Raw genomic sequence first — 21,133 nt, 5'->3', positions numbered from 1 at the left:
CTCAACACCATCCCTCGTCCATCTCTGCCGCCATCCTCATTGCTGTTACACAACCCCTGCAGGGTGTACGCCATGAACACGTTGCCAACGCCTTCTTGGCTCGTCGCCACGTACGCTGCCCGGAATACAGTCCACAAGACGGATGACCGTCCGCTGATGGACGAAGGTCAGCAAACATGCTAAGACTTTTGCTTCATCGGCCATTCTGAGAGACAATGGGAAGGGCCATTGAACGTGGGAGCACCAGCTAGGCCCAGATGGCGACCCAGACAGCGCGGCGCGAGGCTACATGTTCTGCGATAGCTCCTGGACTATCGACTAAACCACCTTCTTTCTCCTGGCGAGATGCGATCGCCGGACGAACTCCATGCGAGGACGATGAAGCGTTCAAACATCCCACCAAGTCTAGGGACCGTTGCGTAGTCTCAGCCAAGCGCAGACGCGTCAAACGACAACCACCATGCGGCTCCGACCAACCTGTCGCGCCCTGCGTCGGAAGATTCCTGTCGGAGCGTGTTCACACGCCGAAAGGACTGCCACGATCTAAGACATCGCTACTGCCTCGACGCCCCGTCGCGTGCTGTTTTGGCTTAAAGGGAAAGCTGGCGTGCGACCGTTCACGACTGCGCCTTTCTCTTCTAAAGTCCGCGGAAGTGCGCAATTCCTGCCTGTCGGAGACGCTAGAAAATGCACCTCGCCGTTTGCTGGGCGCGCAAATATGGGGAAGGTTCGGTTGGTATGCAGCCACCATTGGAGTTGGTAAAGAGTGCCGCAGAAAGCTCGTGGACGGCGACCTTGAGTAGGATCCTGTACTACGTTGTCCGCCGCTGAGAATGGCCTGGATGTGGGGGAAGCGGTGAGAGCTAGTTGTGCTGTTGGAGTCTTCAATCCCGAGTGCGCCAACGCGCGGCATAGGGCGGCACAGACATGAACGAATCGAAACCTCTGGCTTTCCCCACCTTGCCGTGATTATTGGTTGCGTATCAACGGTACGATCTCACAAAGTCAGACCCTTGTATAACCCTCTTGTTGTTGGGGTATGCTCCAGCCAAGCCTGCGTTACGACACTTTGCGCTGCACAACAGTCAAGAGCAGGGATGAATGGCCTAGCTTAATATGGCACCACCCAATCATACCGGTTCCTTACCGCCGACACGCACGACTACATAAGAACTACGAGGAGGTGCATACGCGCCGATTGCCCTGCAAGGTTCAAGATGCGGATAGTAGGACCGATGGGTGGCGTGGTGCCGGCCGTCCTCGACCCGCGATTGCGGAGCTCGAGGGTCCAAATCCTCGAAAGAAGTCGCACAATGGGATCCGCTAACATCATATGACATACTCAGGCGGGATTGGAACTACATGATATGGACGCGATTCCGAACTCGGCGTTGCTGTGTGTACACGCCGAGACTCGAGACTCGAGACGTGTGGGCCTCAGCAGATCTGTCAGACCGGGCGTAAAATTAATAACAATAGGTTGAGGCACAGCACGACCATCAAGCACGCAATATACAAACGCGCCAGTGCGGCTGAGGAACGAGTGTAGGAATATTCGACGATCCCTGCCTGAGGCCCGACTACCGGGGACGCATAAAGATCTCTGTCACAGGCTAAAGCTCCGACTGGTCGGCCCGAATACCTCCTACACTTCTTCGACTATGCGCGTCTATGCAGGCCATCTGAATGCTGGCCAGCCATGATATTGAGCCATTGTCTCGCGCGACGATCGACAATTTGCGGAGAAGCGAAGAGTGCGGTCCATATTTGGGGCCAGGTCCTCCGCCGCTGAGGCCCGTTCTGTTTGAACCTGCATTGCCCTGACAAGCCGTTCATAAAGGGTACACAGGCCACGTTCCTAAGCCTTGCTTTTGTTATTGAAGTTTTGAAGAGGAGGATTGACTGTCGACCGTTTGCTTCTCGTTTGGGAAAGTCCAGCAGATGGCGGAAGCCACACCTAAGGAGCGGTCGCACCTCACCGCCATGGATCCAGAGTCGCCTACTGTTCCTCGTGAACGCGAAGAGAAGGCGTTGAGGAGTCATGCGCAAGAGCAGCCCTCGCAGTTGCGCTTACCTTCGCACTTCCGACAAACATCACTCTCAGAGACGACATCTGATAGCTTGGCCAATACCCCCAGTCCCTCCACCACCTCTACGTTCAAACATGCTGCCTCCAAGGAGCGAGGCCCAAACGATATGCCACGACCGTCGAACTTGTCGGCCACCACAGCGACCACTGACGACGGATCACCAACCTCAGGATCACGACCTTCTGTAGCAACACTGCTCTGCTTCTCCGCCCTTACACTCAGCATCTTCTTGGTGGCTCTCGACACCGTTCTCATCCCCACGGCGCTCCCCACTATCTCCCTCTCTTTCCACATTCCAGACTCCTTGTACCCATGGACGGGCTCAGCATATCTTCTTTCAAATGCTGCCAGTATGCCGTTTTGGGGAAAGCTAAGCGATGTTTTCGGGCGCAAGCCGGTGATTCTGATTGCGAATTCTATATTCCTCGGCGGGAGTATCGTGTGCGCCGTGAGTATCAGCGCGCCGATGTTGGTGGCTGGAAGAGCCGTGCAGGGGTTGGGTGGTGGAGGCGTGAATGTGCTAGTGTATGTTTGCGTTGCGGATCTGTTCGCTATTCGGTAAGTACTATATCTCGATAGACCCCATCAGTGGTTCGTCCTTCTCTTGGGTGTAGAACGATGGACTGGGCGAGCTTTGATGGACGGTGGCTGACCGCGACCAGTGACCGATCTTTCTACATGGGGATCGTAGGTGCCATGTGGGCTGTCGCGTCCGCATTGGGTCCCGTGCTGGGAGGCGTTTTCGCCCAGAAGCTTAACTGGAGATGGTGCTTCTACATCAACCGTGAGTGCGATATTGCTCACCGGCCCATAAGCTAACAGCCACAGTCCCACTCGTGTCGATGTCAATCATAATTCTCTATTTCACTCTCCACCTTCACAACCCTCGCACGCCTTTCCTCGCCGGGCTCATCTCCATCGACTGGCCGGGCACCGTCACCATTCTCACAGCTACCGTTCTTCTGCTCGTCGGCCTTCAACTGGGCGGCACATCATCCTACAGCACCCCCTTGGTTATCTCCTTCCTAGTCTTCGGTTCGCTCGCGTACATCCTTTTCCCCTTCACGCAATGGTGGGACGAGAAGCGCGGTGGCTCGCCCATCATGCCACTCCGCATCTTCCGCGACATTTCTAACCTCTCGGCCCTCGGTGTATGCGCGTGCGATGCGCTCGTATTTAACTCAGTGGCGTACTTCCTGCCGCTCTACTTCCAGCTCGTCCTCGCGGTTTCCCCTTCCACATCCGGCCTCTACATGCTCGCCGTCGCTATTCCCCTGGCTATCGTCTCATTTGCGACTGGCGCCATCATCAACAAAACCGGCCGCTACCTAGAAGTCCTCCAAGCCGGTCTCGCGCTCATGACTCTCGGCGTCGGCCTCCTCATTTCCTTCACAACCACGCTCGGCCTGGGCAAAATTATCGGCGTCCTGATCGTAATCGGCATCGGCTTCGGTCCAAACTTCCACGCCCCGCTCATCGCGCTGCAAACACGCATCCGCGAATCCGACATGGCGGCCGGCACGTCTGCCTTTGGCTTCGTGCGCATGGTCAGCGGCGCGATCGGCGTCGTCGTCGGCCAAGTAGTCTTCCAGCTCCTCATGCGGCCGCATCTTGGTTCGTTCTTGGATGCCGGGCTTTCTGATAGTTTTGCAGAGGCGTTGGCGGCTGGGGAGGCAATTTCGGAGGCGAGCAGGGTGGCGCAGTTGTCGAGGGGGCAGAGGGCTGTTGTGAGGGAGGGAATGAGTGCGGCATTGAGGGGGACGTGGATATTTTATACGGTTGTGAGTGCATTGGGGTTGATGGTTTCTTTTGGTATTATGAGGAAGACACTAGAGAGGGAGGGGGCCGGGAAAAGGGGCGGAGAAGTGAGGAGTGTGGGGGATAAGGAGGCGGAGGTGGAGAGTGGACGGACAGGGGGGGAGGGCGAGAAATAGGAGGAGAAGAGTCTTGGGTGGGTACTTTGTTTCGAGTTTTAGCATTGGGTTGGCGTTATTCATGCATGTGAAGCCTCCGCGGCATAGATCCGGGTACTTTATAATGAGCACAAAAATCTGTCCATTCTTTGTTCAAGCCTGCTCGTGAACTACCCGCACTCCCAGCTCGTCTTCACCCCCTTCGCTCATTCCTCATCCACAAGTTCAATAGCAAAACGAAACGGACCACCCGGCGGCATTGTACTATCAATCAACCAACCCAGCAAACCTCACATAATGCCCTGCTCCCCGATCCATCAACAATCCGCACACGCTGACTACAGTCCGCGGGACCAGTCTTTGGAACAACACCACCCTAAGCGGCTCCCGAGATCAATTGACGAGGACGCGTTCAACAACACCAGTGCGCAGATGCTCGAGTCAGGTGTTCCGCTTTGGTCTGAACAGGCGTGCGAGCGACGCCTGCTGGTGGTAGACTTCCGGTTCTCACTCTATCGGGTTCCGGCGCGCCAGGCGGGCATGTGGACGTCGGCGACGCGGCGCGCATGAGTAGAAGAGCGGGGGGCGGCGATGGCGTTATTCTGGAGCGGATAGAGCAGGATGACGAGCTCGCGCGGATGTGATTATAGCCAAACGTTGTGGACGAGGAAAGCTCGCACTGAAGGCCTTAGCGGATGATGCGAATCCCAGTAAGACGTACACTAGCCACTGAAGTACTCCATGCCTCTTATTCCCAGATAGCACTTTATCCCGCTCAGGGCGTCGGCGCAAAAACTATTAGGAGCGTCGTTCAAGCACGCGCAATGCATGTTCGGCCGCTAGACATGGCCTTTAAGATCGTCATGGGCGAGGGAGATTTCTAGGAACAGCATCTGGACCCACTGGAGTTTGATCCGGATGGGCTTGGAAGGCGCAGTATCTCCTCGCAACCGGATGGGAACCAAGCAAGCCTCGCATGTCCCTGCTGAAGGTTAGAGTAGCTGAGGGTAGTATTTATATAACGGACAACACTCGACAGAAGAGAGCGATTGGAGGAAGCGCAGGGGGAGGGGCAGGCATGTGAAGAGAAGATATATCAACCTTGTATGGATGCTGATGGCCCATCAAATTCCTGGATGTCACCGTTTTCCGAATGGAGCCAACTCCGCGAGATACAACGAAGTCTGAAGACGTTCATGAATGGACAATCGAAGCGTAATGAGATGATTGGATGAAGCTACGGAATCGTGGACTATATACGGAATCATGGACTATATATGTACACCCGTGGACTTCCTGGAGCCGCACGGCCACTAACCAAATGTGGTACCTATGTAACGGAAGTGACCCTTCCTCGTCGAAGCCAGAAGGATAAAGATCAAAAGAATACGCCACACCAATGAAACAGCGGAAATCTAGAGAGAGTCACATGCAAAAACGTGCGGAAGGGGAAACTTGTCCGCGAAACCCGTCGGGAAGCCGTCGAGACAGGGGTGGCCGGGTGCAGCAGCAGGCCGCGCGCCGACATCCTTATCTTTCAGCATCTCCTCATCCTCACTCAACCCGTAAACTTCAACAACTTGCTCTTCGCGCACACGGCCTTTGCCAGCGTCTGGATAGTTCCACTGGCCAGCAATTCGAGGACCTGCATAGTCGACTCAAACTCTCTGGTGATGAAATTCCTCACATCGATCGCAGTCAGCGAGTCCAGGGCGTAGTTCGAAAGGTTTCTCGTCGGATCCATCTCTTCCGGCTCAAGGCCCACGGTCTTGGCTATCTTCTCGACAAGCCCATCGCACACAACCTGTTCGGCCTCCGGCAGCGACTCAGCGGCTTTGAGCGCTGAGTTCCAGGACACGGACTTGCTACCGTCGTTGAGAAGAGCGGCTGTGGCTTCGGCTGCGAGACGCAGGTGCTTGTACTTGGCGTCGGTAGCCCAGAATTGCGGATTCAGAGGATCGAGGTGCAACCCGGTGAGGATATGGTTGTTGCAGCTTGCCTCTGCGGTGCCGTCGAGAGTGGATTCTAGCAGTGAGAGCACTTCGGCTTCGCTGATGCGGTTGTCGCCGATGTTTCTTTGGATGTCGTTCCACAGGTCAGAGTTCTCGAAGAGGAATCCGGAATCCGAAACGGCGGTTGGCCCGAGCGACGCGCCGGGCAAGCCGAGTGAGCGCCGATACTGTGCGAAAGCATCGAGGAATCCGTTTGCAGCTGCGTAAGCGGTCTGGCCACGACCTCCCATGGCGGCAGCGGACGAGGAGTACACGATGAAGAAGTCAAGAGGAACGGACTCCAACGCGTTGTGGAAGTTCCAGGCGCCCTGGACCTTGGACTCAATGACATCGGTCCAATCATTCGGCTCTAGACTATCGAACAGCTTGTCCTGCGACGTCGTTAGTATTCCTCAGGCCGGGACGATTGGGGATCACTTACTCTGAGGACCATTGCTCCGTGGATAACACCTCTGATAGGTGGCAGTCCCGCCAGTTTCGTGTGCAAAAGCGTATCGACATCCGCCCGCTTCGTGACATTGCAACTATGCACGACGATATTGACGCCCAAAGGAGCTAAGTCGTCGACCAAGGTCTTCACAGGTCCGGTTACGCTTCCGCTCCGGGATAGGAGCACCATGTGCTTTGCACCTTTGGCAGCCATCCATCTCGTCATGCCCCGGCCCAGGCCTCCGGTACCGCCGATCAAGATGTACGTCGCATCCTCTTTGAACAGTCTGACGACTTCCCTGGAGGGCGTGGTCTTGACGATATCGTCGTGGTGCGGAACAACGACGATCTTGCTGCTGGACGGTGCTGATCGAGCAAGCTTGAAGGCCTGTGCCACTTCGGCGATGGACATGACGCTGGCGGCTTGGATGGGCCTCAACTTCCCGTATTTCAAGGACCTAGACACATCGCTAACTAAACGCCGCAACACACGGGGCTTGCGTGTCGCCAGGTTGTGAAGGTCGAAGGAGAAGAAAGCTGTGTTGCCGTTGAAGCCTGACAAATCGAGCTTGGCTTTGCTTGACAAATCGCCCGTCTCTTCGCGGATAAATCTGCCGAACTCGGTGAGGCATTTCAGAGCGGACTGGATGCAACTGGCATCTGCCTGTATGCTCAGCACAACATCGATACCGCGATTGCCAGTTGCTCGGAGGATTGAGCTGGAGAGTTGGTCGTCTTTGCTGTAGAAAATGTGGTCTTCGGGAAGCTCAAACTCCTTCATCAAGACACGCTTGTCTTCGGCAGTCTCAACCGTCGTGAAGACTGTCGAGCCGATCGTTTGAGCTAGGGAAATCGCCGCTTGGCCCATGGGGCCTGCGCCATTCAAGACGAGCACGCTCTCTTCATCTTCTAGCCGTGCGAGATCGATCAAACTATAGTGCGCCGAGCACTGAGCTAAAGGTAGGCTTGCTGCCTCTTCGAAGGAGATGTCCGCGCTGACCTTTAGTACGAAGTCCGCATTCGTTCGAGCATAAGTAGCGAAAGCTGCTTGGGCGATTGCCGCAACGCGATCTCCGACAGCGAAGTTCCTTACATCCTTTCCCACGCGGCTGATAATACCACTGCACTCTTCTCCCAATCCTGAAGCATCGACCTGGCCGGTGGCAGCGTACACATCTCTCGCGTTCAGTGCAACCGCCTTGACTTGAATTTCGATCTGGTCGGCGGCTAGCGCCTTCCCTCGTAGCTCGTCATCGACGAAGTGGAGGGAGTCGAACATTCCAGGGGTCGATATAGCCATTTTCAGGGCGCGTGCGTTGCTGCCGAACTTGGTCTCTTCAACAGCCGGAGGGAAGATCTTCCGATGCACGTACTCATTGGCGACGTCGTCGTTCAGGATGCGCGGTGTCCAGAACTCGCCCTTGCGCTCCTGGAACTCCATCTCTGTGTTGGCAATGGTACTGGCGCTCATTACGGTCGTGAAGACTTTGAGGATTGCTTGAATGGCGGACGTATCGTCAAGCCTTTTCTCTGCGTCGAGATCTAGGGTCGCAAACTTGTACATGCTCTCGGAGCGAATGGCGCGACTGAGTCCTGAGACCATGTTGGCCGTGGGGTCGCCGTTCTGGCCATATGCGCCCCTCGTCACCCAGAGGAGTCCTTGTGAGCTTCGCACTAGGGTCTGTAGAGCTACCAACTGGGTCCCGGTTAGGGTGGGGAGGATGGATTGGTCGAGCTCTGTTATGCAGAGGAGATGCTTGCCGTTAGAGTCGATGTCCTCAAGTGCACCAAGGTCGACCTTTGCGTTGGTAAGGCTTTCGATTGATGCAGCCAGCATTCGAGCAAGTTCCAGTTGAGACGGCGATGTCCCATGAATAATCGAGATTGGCGTGGTCGGCAGAGTGGTCCCATTGAGGAGATTCTCCGTATGCGGGCTGTCTATTTTGATGTCCTGGCTTTGCTTGAGCGGCTCCAGAATCGGTTCCCAGACCTGCTTGTAGCACAGCTCCCTAGCAGACTGGACGTTACCGTCCGTGTCGGTTGATGGGAGCGGGGCGATCGTCAGATCGTCAATGCTGAGTATGGCTTCTCCACCAGCAGTGGCGAACATGGAAACCTTGCTGGGCTTCTGGATCGAGAGCGGCTTCGCCGTTGTGCAGTAGGACCGAAGGCTCTGCCCTGGGGAACTGGCATGTTCCAAGATCTTGGGAGACACCGTGAGCCTGCCGATTGATGCCGGGAGACAGACGACGTCAATAGGAATCCGCCCAGCACCAAGGACTGGCCAGTACATCTGGATAAGCTGCTCCAGGAACGATGGATGCACAATATGCTTCGTCTCAAAGTGTTCTGGCATCTCGGAAGCAGTGTCGGGGACGGTGATGGTCGCTATGGCTTGTTTCGCATCCGCACGGCAGTCCGTAAGCCCTTGGAAGGTCGAACCGTAAGCCACGCCGAGATCCGCAAGAGCTTTATAGATGTGCGGTTGCGACACCGTGAACGTAGTCTTCTCGATTTCGGAGACCTTCTCTGCAAGAGATGCTGCACGTCGCTTGATTTGTGCCTGCCCGTCCACTTCGTTGAGCTCGTTCGTCTTCACGGTGACGGTACCGGTGCAGTTCTCTGTCCAGCCCTTGCTCGCCGAGTACGAGTGGATGAGGAAGTTGCTCGTCATCTGGGTGACGCTAACGTCTGCGGCCTGTGGAGAACGCAGTGCGATAGTCAACTCGACACTTTCGTCCGGAATCATGAGCGGCGTGTGCACGGTTACATCGCGGAGTTCGATTTGGCCCACATCAATATCCTTAGACTTGGCCTGTTGAGCAGCCGCTTCGATCGCCATTCCCAAGAAACCGGAAATTGGGAAGATGGTCAGGGATTGGATCCTGTGGTGACGGAGCCATGGGAGATCGTCTACGCGGACGATATTTCGCCATGTCGGCTCTAGATCGTTCGAGTAGTTGGCGAGCGTGCCGAGGATGTCGTGGCGCGGGAATTCCCTGTTCTTGTGCACTCGGGCGATGCGTGACTCGTGCCAGTAGCTGTTGGAGTGGTTCCAGGGATATCGGGGAAGATCGACTAGGAGGCTCGGCATCTTGGTCATTTTTGGGAAGTTAACGTTTGCGAGGTCCAAGTGGCTGCCCTTGCAGAAGAGCGTCGAGGCAAGGTCCAGCATGGTGTCGACGGCATCTTTCTTTCTGGCGAGACTTGGTGCGTACGGGATCTTCTCCACAGCGCCACCGACAGTCTTCAGGGTCTGTTTAATTGGACCCTGCATCGCTGAATGAGGACCGATCTCGACGATGATGTCAACTCCAGTCGAATGACCCCCGGAAGGTGCGACTAGGTGCGCGAGGGCCTGAGCGAATTTGACTGGGCTGGTCAAGTTGCGAACCCAGTAGGTTGAGTCGAGTTCCGAGTGGGATGCCTCTTTTCCAGTCAACGACGAGAAGAAGCGAACATCGGATCTCTCAGGAGCTGGCAGATGTGTGATCGAATCGAGATAGTCTTCAGCTATCAACTCCATATGATGAGAGTGGTATGCCGTCTCGATCACCAACTTCCTGTTGAAAATCTGTTTCTCTTCGAGAATCTGTGATAGCTCGACGATGGCTGGCGTGTCTCCAGAGATAGTCAAACTCTGAGGGCTGTTGTAGCACGCTATTCTAGCCTCCCTCTGGCTCAGCTGCTGGAGGTGCGGATCGATCTCCTCCTTGCCGCAGCCAATGGCTAGCATTGTACCCTGCAGGTCGGGATACCTCTCCTTCAACACAGGAACAAGGCGACCTCTGTGATACGCAATCTCCATTGAAGATTGAACCGACAAGATACCAGCTGCGTATGCGGCGGCGATTTCTCCAGAAGAATGGCCAATGACGGCGGTTGGCACGATACCCCAGGAGCGGAGCAGCTCGATCAAAGCTAGTTGGATGGCAGTGCAAGCAGGCTGGCTGATGTGTGCCTGGTTAACCCGGGTGGTCTTCTCATCAAGGCTCAGTTCTTCCACCAGAGTGTACGGTGCACCTAGCTCGGTGAGGATAGCGCTCGCGTCGTCGATGACTTGAGTGAAGATCGGGTATCGTTCATATAGCTCACGGCCCATTGCCCACCACTGTGCTCCCTGACCAGTGCAGACGAAACCAATTCTTGGACTGTGGCCGGTCTCCTTGACGGGATTTATGGTGCCCTTGGATATTTTCTCGACTAGATCGAAAGACTCTGTGGCCGGGACGGCTACTCTCCATGGCAGAAGGGATCTGCGTTGGCCCAGAGTGTAGGCGACATTGCTCATGAGATCTCTCTGGAACATCTCGGGTCTTTGCTCCAGGTAGACACCCAAGTTGCTCATGAGAGTCTGACAGGCGACCTTGTCTGCTGCGGACAGAACATATAGCTTCTTCGCCGGAGCTTCTTTCGAACCTGAGGTACCATTGTCGTTTTTTGTCCGAACTGGTGCTCTCTCCATGACGACGTGTGCATTGGTTCCGCCGAAGCCAAAGTTGTTGATGCTTGCGAAGCGCTTGCCTCTCGGCCATGGCATCTGTCTGATTGGAACCTTCAATCCCCATTCAGCGAAGGGGATCTTGGGGTTTCCGAGCTTGAAGTCGTAGTTCGGTAGGACGAAGCCTCGGTCCATCATCACAGCAGTCTTGATCACGGCCAGGATACCCGATGCAGATTCAAGATGGCCAATGTTGGACTTCACGGAGCCAAGATAGAGAGGATTCCGTGTTGTTCGTTTTTCGTTGAACACGTTGTGCAGCGCGGTGACTTCAATGGGATCGCCGACCCGCGTGCCGGTGCCGTGGGCTTCTATGTAGCCGGTCTGCGCGGGATCGAGCCCGGCGTTCTGGTAGATTGCTCTCACGAGGGATTCCTGGGATTCTCCATTTGGCATCGTGATACCGGGTGTGTAGCCGTCCTGGTTGACACCACTCGCGGCGATAACGGCTCGGATATAGTCGTTGTCCTTGATGGCTTGATCAAGCGGCTTCAGGAGGATCATGCCGCATCCCTCACCACGGCCATATCCGGTACCTCGCGCATCGAAGGAGAAGGATTTGCCGTCATTGCCCAATAGTCTGGTGGTGGTGTCAGTCTCGTTCCGTTAAAAGGCTGCACTGACCTGCTTACCTGGACGTGGAATAATTAATGAAAAACTCGGGTATCAGATTCAGATTGCAGCCGCCAACCAATGCGACGTCGGATTCGCGGTTGCGTATGCTCTGGCAAGCAAAGTGAACCGCCGTCAGGGAAGAGGAGCATGCGGTGTCCATTGTTACGCTTGGGCCGCGCCAGTCAAAGAAATGGCTGATTTTGTTGGATTGCATGGCCAGGTGGTTTCCTTTGAAAAGTTAGATCAATGGGTTGATAGCTACTGGCGTTAGACTTACCGGTTGCTTGAAACATGGGCATAGTATCCGAGTCCCTGAACAGGTCGAACTCATATTCGGGAGAACCGGCGCCGATAAAGACACCTATATCTTTCCCAACCGTCTTGTGCTTTGGGATTCCAGCGTTGTCGAGCGCTTCGAAGGCGCATTCTAACAGGAGTCGTTGCTGGGGATCCATCGAAGTCGCCTCGAGCTCAGTGATGCTGAAGAAGGGTGCATCGAATTTGGTGATGTCTTGCTGGATGAAGCATGCACCATTGGTGTTGATGCAGCCGAGCTTCCCGGCGTTCGGATGGTAGAAGCTGGCGTTGTTGAAGCGCTCGGGTGGTATTTCTGAGGAGAATGCGCTTCGTCCTCGGGATAGCATCTCAAAGAACTCATCGGGGGTTGAGGCGGAGCCGGCGCGCACGGATATTCCGATGACGGCGATGGGCATGCCCGCGAGGGGTTTTGCGTCTCCGTTGAGGGACCCATTCGTTGAAAGGGGTGTCGCGAAGCCGTTGAGAGGAGTGGTGGACCCGTCGGAGGTGGACTCGGGATGAGAGCCATGGCCGTTGCGAACGTGTCCGTTGAGACGAGGAGGCTCGCCGTTCTGAGTGCGTCCGTTCAGATGGGGAGGCTCGCCATTCTGAATACGTCCGTTTAAATGGGGAGGCTCGCCGTCGTGCATGGAGCCGCCGCCATTCCGAACATGTCCGTTAAGATGAGAAGGCCCACCTTCGCGCATCGTGGAATCCCTAACCGGCTGCTGAGGAAGCGTCTGGCTCGCATCTCCAGGCTGAGGCTGACCTAGGAACGAGAGATCTTCCCCGTTGGTCTCAATCCGGCCGGGCGCCATAGTCTCTCAAAGATGGAGAGTTAGAAATGAAAGGGGGACGATCTTAGCCCATGTAGAGTATAGCTGTAAGACTGAGTGCATGGAGAAGGATGGTTGGAGAAGATAGTTGCAGTACAGCGAAGATAATGCCGCTCTTTGAGTGGTCTCGCAGATGAGCATCTCGCCTCATGCTTCGTAGCATCTTTCCGTCTATTTTTCCCACCGGCCAGAACGTATCGAATTCCGGGTCGAGCACTCATGGGGGGTTAGGGATTCCAAGCCCGTTCCACCGATCAACCAAATTTCTACATACAACCCAAGCAATCAACTTAATATTGGAGATGAACAAGCCGCGGTCTGGCCGAGGGCGTTTGCAAAGGGGCTAATAGTGGCTAAGGCGAACTATTGGTCTGTGGAGGTGACGTACGGCAATATGCAAGCTTCGAGCCCAAAGCTTATCGGCCGAGCCGGGTTGTTTGCGCGGGGGTTTCTGAGATAATCTTGCAGCTTTCACTGTGGAATTTCGGGAAGACGAATCCAGGTGAGAACCCAACGGGCATTTTGTTGGGACGATCTCAAGCTGTAAACCGAGAATGTTGACGATCGCCACGCGGCGATGTCGAACGTCCTACAACAAGGTTGTTTAGGCTATGGCAGGGCGGTCAGAAGTGGTCGAGTCACGTGCAACCTTCCTCACCTGGACACCTAGGCACCATATCTGACCAATCGCAGCGGACCTTTTCTTTCACGTGACCTGGACACCTCTAGCCGCCCTATAATAGAAGTTCTTTGCACCACCATGGATGGACGGAATGACTGCCAGATGATTAACGGAACGATTGGACGGTATGGTTGGATAGGATGGCTTACCGGAAGCGGTGCCGGAATGACTGCCGACTACCTGCTGGAACTGCAACGTAATACCCCTTAATTCCCTGTTGATGATTTGTTCGAATAAAGGTCTTCCTATCTCGAGGACCATGCCGGAGAATACCTAGGTAGTACATTATCTGTCGTGACGCGTTAGCGCCTGTGAAATAATTTCCGGAAGCAGGTACACCCCTCTCGCTTACTAGTCTCATATGCAGGCGCTGCAGGGACCGGCCTCGGCTGCATGCCGCCGATCGTATTGGGGCATCCGTCAAACTCGCCGTGGCCACTAGTATCTCCCGAAAACTTAACCTTCAAAACCCGATGAGAGACTCTCTGCAGGACGTGCCCTAAAAAAACGGGCAATTCATATCGAAGTAACGGAAAGATAAGAGTCGATCCATTTACCTATTAGCCGTGAAAGGTATTTCCCCGCTCTCCAATCAACTTGATGATCATCTAGAAGCTTGCATGAGCCTCACCATCCTGCAGATACCTCTTTGGAACTTGCGATAGCATAGACTGGCCCACGGAGAGCCCATGGTGGAACGCGTGGCTAATACTATATTGCAAACGCACATGAGTCCAAACATCCGCGGAGCCTTCGGAAGCCTAGTTTGACATCCTGCATAGCGGCCTATCGTGGCATGTTGGAGACACGTTGAGGTGGAGAGACATCCAGGCCCCCATTGCTTATGTTGCACGGCGATATGGGAGACATAGAACTTTACTCCAGACCCGGACGCGCGTGTAGATGAGAGGCTCGTACGGGATGGGCTCTTGTGCATCGAGTAGACACGGCAGGGTTGGGGGGATGTAGTGAAGCCCAACAATTTAACCCGGAGCCACCGCAGCAGGAAGGTGCAGAAAAGAAGCAGTCGGTTTGACATTCGAGCCACATCACCGCGGAGAACACGCCACAGCATCTTAACCAAGCTTTCGAGATGGCCAGATTCCTATGCCTTGCAGGTGCCTTCGGGAACGTCGATGTAAGTTGGTAATGCGGAGACTGTTCGAGGTCATCACACTAACGGCTACACAGAAGTTCAAAGTGCAGCTTGGTAGGTCGGGGAAACTCACCAGATAGTTGCGCTGACCATTTCGAAGCCCCAATCCTGAACGAGTTGGAGAGCGATGGCACTGCCACCTTCCACTTCTCCCATGGACGTCATAAAGCCGTTCCCCCTCCGGGATACGAAGACTTTTTCGGAGGCCCGCCATTCTTCCGCTGGATGGAAGAAAGTAAAGATCCGGGCACTGTCGACGGGCTCGAGCGAATCCGCGACTTTCCGTCTGGCGCCTCACCGGAAGACACACTTCGCTTGTTCAATCCCCTCGGGTCTTCCGAGGGTCTCGCCGTAACCGCCGCAGAGGCATTGGAGCATCTGATCGGCATCATCAAGGAACATGGGCCATTCGATGGCATTATAGGGTATTCGGAGGGCGCGCTGATTGCTGGAACGCTCATCATGAAAGAGCAGGAATTGAGGGAGACGAGCGATTACAATAACACGTTCAAGCTCGCCATGTTCTTTGGCGGATGGCCGCCACTGAAGCCGGATCTGAAGGGATTCCTGCTGGCCGACGAGACGGAGATGCAGATTCCAGTGGCCACCTGCCATGTCAGTGAGTACTTCCCCGCTCTATTCGCTCTATTCCCAGCATGTCTCTTTCTCCAGTGTGGCGAGAAGAAAGGAGCTGCAAGAAGCTATTAGCTAATGGCGACATGCGGCACAGTCGGCTCATTGGACCCCTACCTGGACGGCTCGATGGCCCTCTTCAACGTGTGCGACCCTGACACGGCCGTGCTGTTCGACCATGCTAAAGGGCACACTTTACCCCGGGAGAAGGACACTGTGAAGGAGCTGTGCGATGTCATTCGCGACATGATCGCCGATGTCCGCAAGCGGGAGCTGGAGGCGGAGCCGTAGAGCGTGCGCAAGTTCTGCCCGCGATTCAAGGCGCGTTGATTAGATTCAGATTGAGCTCCAAGGGTCTTGTACTTGCTTAGATGGCGTTTCTGCCCAGATGGATAATAAAACATTGGACGTATGTCCAAACAAGCATCGTGGAATTTAGTAGTGTCGGCGGATCGGCGCCTGGGCGCACCGCTCGGGGTAAATTGGGGTAGATTGGGGGCGAATTGGGGCGAATTGGGGAATAGACCCCGCTTGCCTCGCGTGTCCTTTCTCTCCGCCGCCGTTGCCAAGCCCGCGGCCCCCCGCTGCCGACGTTAGCACCCGTCGCCCCCTGGCTGCCGACCATCGTGCCCGTCCCCTTGCCTGAGTGCCGCAATGCAGCTCAATCTGCAAGGGTATCAGCGGCGCCGAGAACGCGTGGGATGCGGAAACAAGATGCGTCTTTCCTATCTTTCGCATTCAGCCAGAATGTCCCTATACTCCGAGCCGGGGGCGCTGTACATGTCCATGGCCATATCGCGCCAATTATACACCTCAATCTGCCGCGCGTAGCCACTTCCAGAGAGTCGAAGCTTACGTGGCGCCGTACCTCCCGAGTGTAGATTGTCGGAGCATTCAGCCATGTCGCCCAAGGCCGAGCCTATCTGCACCCAACAAGGCCACGAGAAATACGAGTTCCACGCCTGGGAACAGCCACGCGGAGACGCTGTGTAGACGCTTTCAAAGATTTTACGGAGAGGCAAGCGCAAAGTCATTCGTTATGGAGCAAGTCAAGGCTTTTTCGAAGAGGCTGCAGTCATGCAAACATTCTATACAGCATTTTCTAGTAAGAATCCCCTTCAATCGGGGACGTGGTGGACTCCTCGTCCCCGTCGACGTCCTTTCGATGCTAAAATGGAATAGCGAATTTTTTCCTACGCAACACCGCTCGATCGAGCTTGGCTTGTGGCGGCTGCCCTCGCCTCAGCAGCAACGGGAGTCACGATCCCTTTGATGAACATCATCTTCGGTGCGTCTTGATGTCTTTGCTTCGAAACCCACCCCCTCTAACTCCGAGATAGCTAAGCTGGTTCGAGTATTTACGGCATTCTACGCACGCTACTACACCGGCTGGACGCCGGAGCAATTTCGCGATGAGATTGCGAAGAACGTGTATGAGGCACTGAACTCTGAGGAACACGGGCTATACTAACGTGGAGGATCAAGATATCTCATGATCTACATATTCGGAGCAAGATTCGTTCTCGATTATGTCGCGGTGGTGCGTCTCCTGCCTAAGTCCAAAAAAAATGCGATGTTGACGCCTTACCCAGCTCGGTTTCCGTCACACAGGCCTTCGAACCTCTGCGACAATTCGGCTAACGTATCTGCGGTCTCTGATGTCTCTGCCGGTCTCAAGCGTTGACGCTATTCCGCAGGGCCATACGGCGGCCATTACCACCATCACTGCAAATCAGGTCCAAGACGGAATCTCAGAAAAGCTATGTCTCCTTATCCAGAACATCTCTCTTGTCATTTCTGCGATCGTGGTTGCTTTCGTATTCAGTTGGCTTCTAGCACTTGTTACTGTCACCGGCCTTGTGTTTGTAGTCCTTGTCTACACTCTCACTCTTTACTTTCTGGTCAAGAAATGGAACAAGGTGCAGCAGGCTGATCGGGAAGGCGCAGCTACTGCAAGTGAGACGATTTCGTCAATCAGAATGGTGGCTGCATGCGGAGCGGAGGGTAAGATGGCAGAGAGCTATGGTGGTTGGGTGAAAGAAGCCGCTCGGCGTGGCCAGCAGATGTCGAAATGGATCGCCCTACAATCATCGCTAGGCAAGTCAAACCTTTCCGTGAGTCTGAGGAGTGTGCTAATAGTTGTGCGTAGTATTTTTCGCGATTTATGCGTTAGTCTCATCCCCAAATTGGTTTTTGCGAAACTACAAGTCTAACACACCTCTTTAGAACTGCGGCGCTCTGTTTCTGGTGGGCGGTTCGGCTGTGGGAGGCACAAAAAATTGCAAGCGTAGAAGTCCTGCTCGTGTAAGCCCTCCACCTCCTCCGATCGCTTGATGTACTTCAATTGAACGTGACTAGTGTTATTACGTCCATCTTGACCATCGTCATGTCCGTCGGGTCAATCTCGGCTCCGCTTTCGGCCGTCAGTCGAGCGTCTGGGGCAGCTTCAACCTTCTACGCTATCATCGACATGCCAAAAGCAAAGGTTGACGGCTTGAAAGAGCCAGACGTCTCCCCTACAGAGGACATCGTTCTCAATAGAGTCAACTTCACGTATATCAGCAGACCGGATCAAAGGGTTTTGCACAATGTCTCGTTGACATTTCCAGCAGGGAAAACAACGGCCATTGTTGGACCTTCTGGATCTGGGAAGAGCACGATCGTTGCCTTGATCCAACGGTGGTACGAGCTCAGTGTCGGCAAGGATGAGAGTCCCGTTGTAAGAAAGTCCAGTCCTCATATTTTGCCTTTGATACATCTCGGACTGACACTTCTATAGATCAACTTGCTTCGCAACGGCACCATTACTACCGGAGGCCGAAGCCTTCGCGAGATCGATGTGAAATGGTGGCGATCGCAGATCGGCCTAGTACAGCAAGAACCATTTCTCTTCAATGGGACCATTTTCGAAAATGTAGCTCATGGACTGATAGGTACGCCGTGGGAGGCTGAACCCGAAAGCGTAAAGAGATCGCTTGTGGTCACTGCTTGCGAAGAAGCATTCGCCGACGAGTTTATCTCTCGATTGCCAGATGTAGGTCTCATCCCAATTTTCGTCCGCAAATCGGACACTGACGAGTGTCGATAGGGTTATGACACCCTGTGTGGCGATGCTGGTATCCACCTTAGCGGAGGACAGCGACAGCGCATCGCAATCGCTCGATGCATTATCAAGAAACCCTCCATCGTCATTCTTGACGAAGCGACAAGTGCCATCGACGTTCGCAGCGAGCAAAAGGTTCAGGCAGCACTTAACCGCGCCGCCCAGAACAGGACGACAATAGTCATCGCGCATAGACTGTCGACAATTCAGAAAGCGGACAACATCGTGGTGATGAATAAGGGAACAGTCGCTCAACAAGGCAGCCACGAGAAGCTGATGAAAAACAGAGCCGGCCTATACTATCGCCTTGTCAATTCACAGCTGCTCTCGGATGATGACGAGGATGCGGCTACCGATTCTTCTTCAGCAGCTACTAGTCTCCCAGATGCCAAAGACGAACAAGACCACAGCAAGACCGATGACGTCGAGCATCTACCCGAAATCACCGCGGGGAAAAAGCCCTCGAAACTCATCAGAACATTCGGGCGCCTCTTCATCGAACAGAAACGAGACTGGTATTGGTACATGCTCATATTGTTAGGCTCCGCCGGTGCTGGTGGTAAGGCTTCACCCACTCCGTAAAAACATCGGCTAGATGGACTAACATCATGGACGTGACAGCTGCATTTCCCGTACAAGCATACCTTTTCGCCAGGCTGATATCTCTGTTTGGATTTTACGGAGATTATCTCCACGAGGAGACTCAGTTCTGGTGTGTCATGACTGTGGCACTCGCCGTGGGAGTAGGAATCTGCTATTTCATTCTCGGCTGGGCTTGTAACACGGTCTCATTCGTAAGTTGCAATGACACCCCCTCTGTCGAAAGGTCCAATGGCTCAACATATTACAGCACATAATCTCAGCCTATCGCCACGAATACTTCCAGAACCTCCTCCGAAAACCCATTGGATTCTTCGACGACAAGGAGAACTCGACTGGCACGCTGAGCGCTCGCATCGCAAACGACCCCGCGCAGCTACAACAGCTCCTCGGCGTCAATCTTTCGTCAATGCTTACTTGTGTCTTCAACGTCGCAGGCTGCATCGCGATCTCTTTCTACTTTAGCTGGCGACTGTCCGTCGTAGTGGTCCTATCGTCCACACCCATCATGATTGCCGCTGGGTATCTGCGCGTGCGGTACGAACGCAAGTTTGAGAAGAAGACATGGGAGGTATTCACCGAAAGCTCGAAATTCGCGATCGAGTCGATCGGTGCGTTCAGGACCGTTAGCGCTCTGACCATGGAAGACTTCATCTGCAAGCGATACGAGAAGCTTCTCGAGAAACACGTACACGATGCATTTTACAGCGCACTCTGGACGACGTTGATCTTTGCGTTTAGCGATAGTGTGGCGCTGCTCTGCATGGCCTTCGCGTTGTGGTATGGAGGGAATTTGCTCTCGGATTATGAGCTCTGGCCTTTCAACTATTGTGAGTTCCTACAGCCACTTCTAGAAGTTGGGCTAACAAACATAGTGGTTGTATATCTTGCGGTTGTTCAGGGCAGTCTAGCTGCAGGCCAGTGGTTGAGCTTTGGGCCTAGTAAGTATACGGGCCATACACAACATGCAAGGATGCTGATGCGCGGCAGGTATTGCTCAGGCCTCAACTGCAGTGAAGCGCATTCGCAGCCTGAGATTCGTGGAGGATACAGATCGCTCTTCGAATCCTTTGCCGATTGTTGAGGATGAGAAGGGCGTCATCGGGCCGAAGGTCGAACTGCGCAACGTTTGTTTCAAATATCCTACGAGGGACGTACCTGTTTTGCGCGGGTTGAACATGACTGTGAGTCAGCTTATATGCTTGTCTGGTTCACTCCTAACAGTTTGTAGATAGAGAGAGGACAATTCGCCGCCATTGTGGGGCCCTCAGGTAATACGGAATATTTGCGATCTTTTTGTTGGATGAGCTATTCTAACTTTCGCCTTTAGGCTGTGGCAAAACCAGCATCATAAGCCTGCTTGAACGGCACGCAACAACCCTCCTCGTATACCACACTACTAGCTAACAGATCTCAGCTTCTACACCGCGCAATCGGGAGACGTTCTCTTCGACGACAACCCCATCTCCTCTCTCGACCTAGACCAATACCGCAAGAGCATCTCCCTCGTCGCCCAAGAACCTTCCATTGTCGCCGGCAGCATCCGCGACAACATCCTCATGGGCGTCGACCCCCTCACAGTCACCGACGCCGACCTCGACCGCGTATGCCGCGAAGCCGAGATGTACGACTATATCGCCTCCTTCCCCATCACATACGACACGCTAGTCGGACAAAAAGGCATCGCCCTTTCCGGCGGCCAGAGGCAGCGCCTGTCAATCGCTCGAGCATTGATTCGCGACCCAAGACTCATGTTGTTGGACGAGGCGACGTCGAATCTGGATTCGGAGACGGAGCGCAGCATCCAGGGGATCTTTGAGAAGACGGGGCAGGGTAGGACGATGATTGTGGTGGCGCACCGGCTGGCGACGGTGCAGAATGCGGATGTTATCTTTGTGATGAGCGAGGGCGAGGTGGTGGAGACGGGGAGTCATAGGGAGTTGCTGAGGAAGAAAGGGGTTTATTGGCAGATGGTGAGTTGAGAACTTCACAGTTGGGCCGTGATGTGCTGACGATGTCATAGTGCCAGATGCAGGCTTTGGATAAGTGAGTGGTATAGGATAGAGGACCACCTGATAGAATGCGCTAGAGAGGAATTTCGCGTTGCAGTCGGCTCGACGATTAAACTTCACAACTCCCGCAACTGTCGTTGAGGGTACTAGGGTCTTCTTTTAAAATTACTCGCTACAAATAGATTGCTGCTTCCTCACGGCAAGCACTGCAGCCCTTAACTCTCCACTTTCCTATCTTGTCAGGTGACTCTCTT

The 21,133-nt window shown here is 54.4% G+C and overlaps 6 protein-coding genes across 6 annotated transcripts; 4 read left to right on the top strand and 2 right to left on the bottom strand.

Annotated features, from left to right (window-relative positions):
• Positions 1-165: 165 nt before the first annotated feature.
• Positions 166-921, top strand: BU26DRAFT_287171 (uncharacterized protein). The gene has a single exon (XM_033821582.1). It carries the CDS (start codon positions 258-260, stop codon positions 801-803), a length of 546 nt encoding a protein of 181 aa, XP_033684671.1. The 5' UTR covers positions 166-257; the 3' UTR covers positions 804-921.
• A 1,275-nt stretch (positions 922-2,196) lies between these two features.
• BU26DRAFT_425642 (MFS general substrate transporter) lies at positions 2,197-4,024 on the top strand (the record flags this gene model as incomplete). Its single annotated transcript, XM_033823637.1, has 3 exons — positions 2,197-2,648; positions 2,753-2,874; positions 2,919-4,024. 3 exons carry the CDS (start codon positions 2,197-2,199, stop codon positions 4,022-4,024), a joined length of 1,680 nt encoding a protein of 559 aa, XP_033684670.1.
• A 1,307-nt stretch (positions 4,025-5,331) lies between these two features.
• Positions 5,332-12,442, bottom strand: BU26DRAFT_454949 (putative polyketide synthase). The gene is made up of 4 exons (XM_033824876.1): positions 11,838-12,442; positions 11,578-11,788; positions 6,437-11,525; positions 5,332-6,386 (listed from the first exon to the last, which is right to left on the bottom strand). The coding sequence occupies exons 1-4, from the start codon at positions 12,271-12,273 to the stop codon at positions 5,562-5,564; spliced, it is 6,561 nt and encodes a 2,186-aa protein (XP_033684669.1). The 5' UTR covers positions 12,274-12,442; the 3' UTR covers positions 5,332-5,561.
• Positions 12,443-13,832: 1,390 nt separating this feature from the next.
• Positions 13,833-14,638, bottom strand: BU26DRAFT_287159 (uncharacterized protein). Its single transcript, XM_033821581.1, has 2 exons — positions 14,605-14,638; positions 13,833-14,533 (listed from the first exon to the last, which is right to left on the bottom strand). The coding sequence occupies exon 2, from the start codon at positions 14,448-14,450 to the stop codon at positions 13,980-13,982; it is 471 nt and encodes a 156-aa protein (XP_033684668.1). The 5' UTR covers positions 14,451-14,533; positions 14,605-14,638; the 3' UTR covers positions 13,833-13,979.
• BU26DRAFT_530340 (uncharacterized protein) lies at positions 14,469-15,455 on the top strand (the record flags this gene model as incomplete). Its single annotated transcript, XM_033830957.1, has 4 exons — positions 14,469-14,513; positions 14,567-14,585; positions 14,632-15,150; positions 15,262-15,455. The coding sequence occupies 4 exons, from the start codon at positions 14,469-14,471 to the stop codon at positions 15,453-15,455; spliced, it is 777 nt and encodes a 258-aa protein (XP_033684667.1).
• Positions 15,456-15,773: 318 nt separating this feature from the next.
• On the top strand, positions 15,774-21,075 carry BU26DRAFT_482314 (ABC transporter-like protein). Its single transcript, XM_033825766.1, has 18 exons — positions 15,774-16,269; positions 16,347-16,452; positions 16,505-16,595; positions 16,650-16,704; positions 16,757-17,261; positions 17,314-17,332; positions 17,391-17,468; positions 17,523-17,883; positions 17,944-18,198; positions 18,253-18,826; positions 18,889-19,061; positions 19,118-19,697; positions 19,743-19,808; positions 19,858-20,051; positions 20,099-20,138; positions 20,198-20,234; positions 20,285-20,840; positions 20,891-21,075. The coding sequence occupies exons 1-18, from the start codon at positions 16,204-16,206 to the stop codon at positions 20,915-20,917; spliced, it is 3,783 nt and encodes a 1,260-aa protein (XP_033684666.1). The 5' UTR covers positions 15,774-16,203; the 3' UTR covers positions 20,918-21,075.
• Positions 21,076-21,133: the final 58 nt, after the last annotated feature.

Source organism: Trematosphaeria pertusa (genome assembly GCF_010094035.1).
Source record: "Trematosphaeria pertusa strain CBS 122368 unplaced genomic scaffold BU26scaffold_6, whole genome shotgun sequence".
Taxonomy (NCBI): Eukaryota; Fungi; Ascomycota; class Dothideomycetes; order Pleosporales; family Trematosphaeriaceae; genus Trematosphaeria; species Trematosphaeria pertusa.
The sequence above is the reverse complement of the archived record's forward strand: the minus strand, read 5'-3'. Positions and strand labels throughout refer to the sequence as shown.

Coding starts and splice junctions, on each gene's coding strand:
- BU26DRAFT_454949 (XM_033824876.1), bottom strand. CDS start 12,273: ATGCCCATCGCCGTCATCGGAATATCCGTGCGCGCCGGCTCCGCCTCA. Junction 11,789..11,837: donor GCCCATGTTTCAAGCAACCG/GTAAGTCTAACG, acceptor AACTTTTCAAAG/GAAACCACCTGGCCATGCAA. Junction 11,526..11,577: donor ATTAATTATTCCACGTCCAG/GTAAGCAGGTCA, acceptor CACCACCACCAG/ACTATTGGGCAATGACGGCA.
- BU26DRAFT_482314 (XM_033825766.1), top strand. CDS start 16,204: ATGGAGCAAGTCAAGGCTTTTTCGAAGAGGCTGCAGTCATGCAAACAT. Junction 19,698..19,742: donor GCTCTGGCCTTTCAACTATT/GTGAGTTCCTAC, acceptor TAACAAACATAG/TGGTTGTATATCTTGCGGTT. Junction 20,052..20,098: donor TGCGCGGGTTGAACATGACT/GTGAGTCAGCTT, acceptor AACAGTTTGTAG/ATAGAGAGAGGACAATTCGC.
- BU26DRAFT_287171 (XM_033821582.1), top strand. CDS start 258: ATGGCGACCCAGACAGCGCGGCGCGAGGCTACATGTTCTGCGATAGCT.
- BU26DRAFT_287159 (XM_033821581.1), bottom strand. CDS start 14,450: ATGCTGTGGCGTGTTCTCCGCGGTGATGTGGCTCGAATGTCAAACCGA.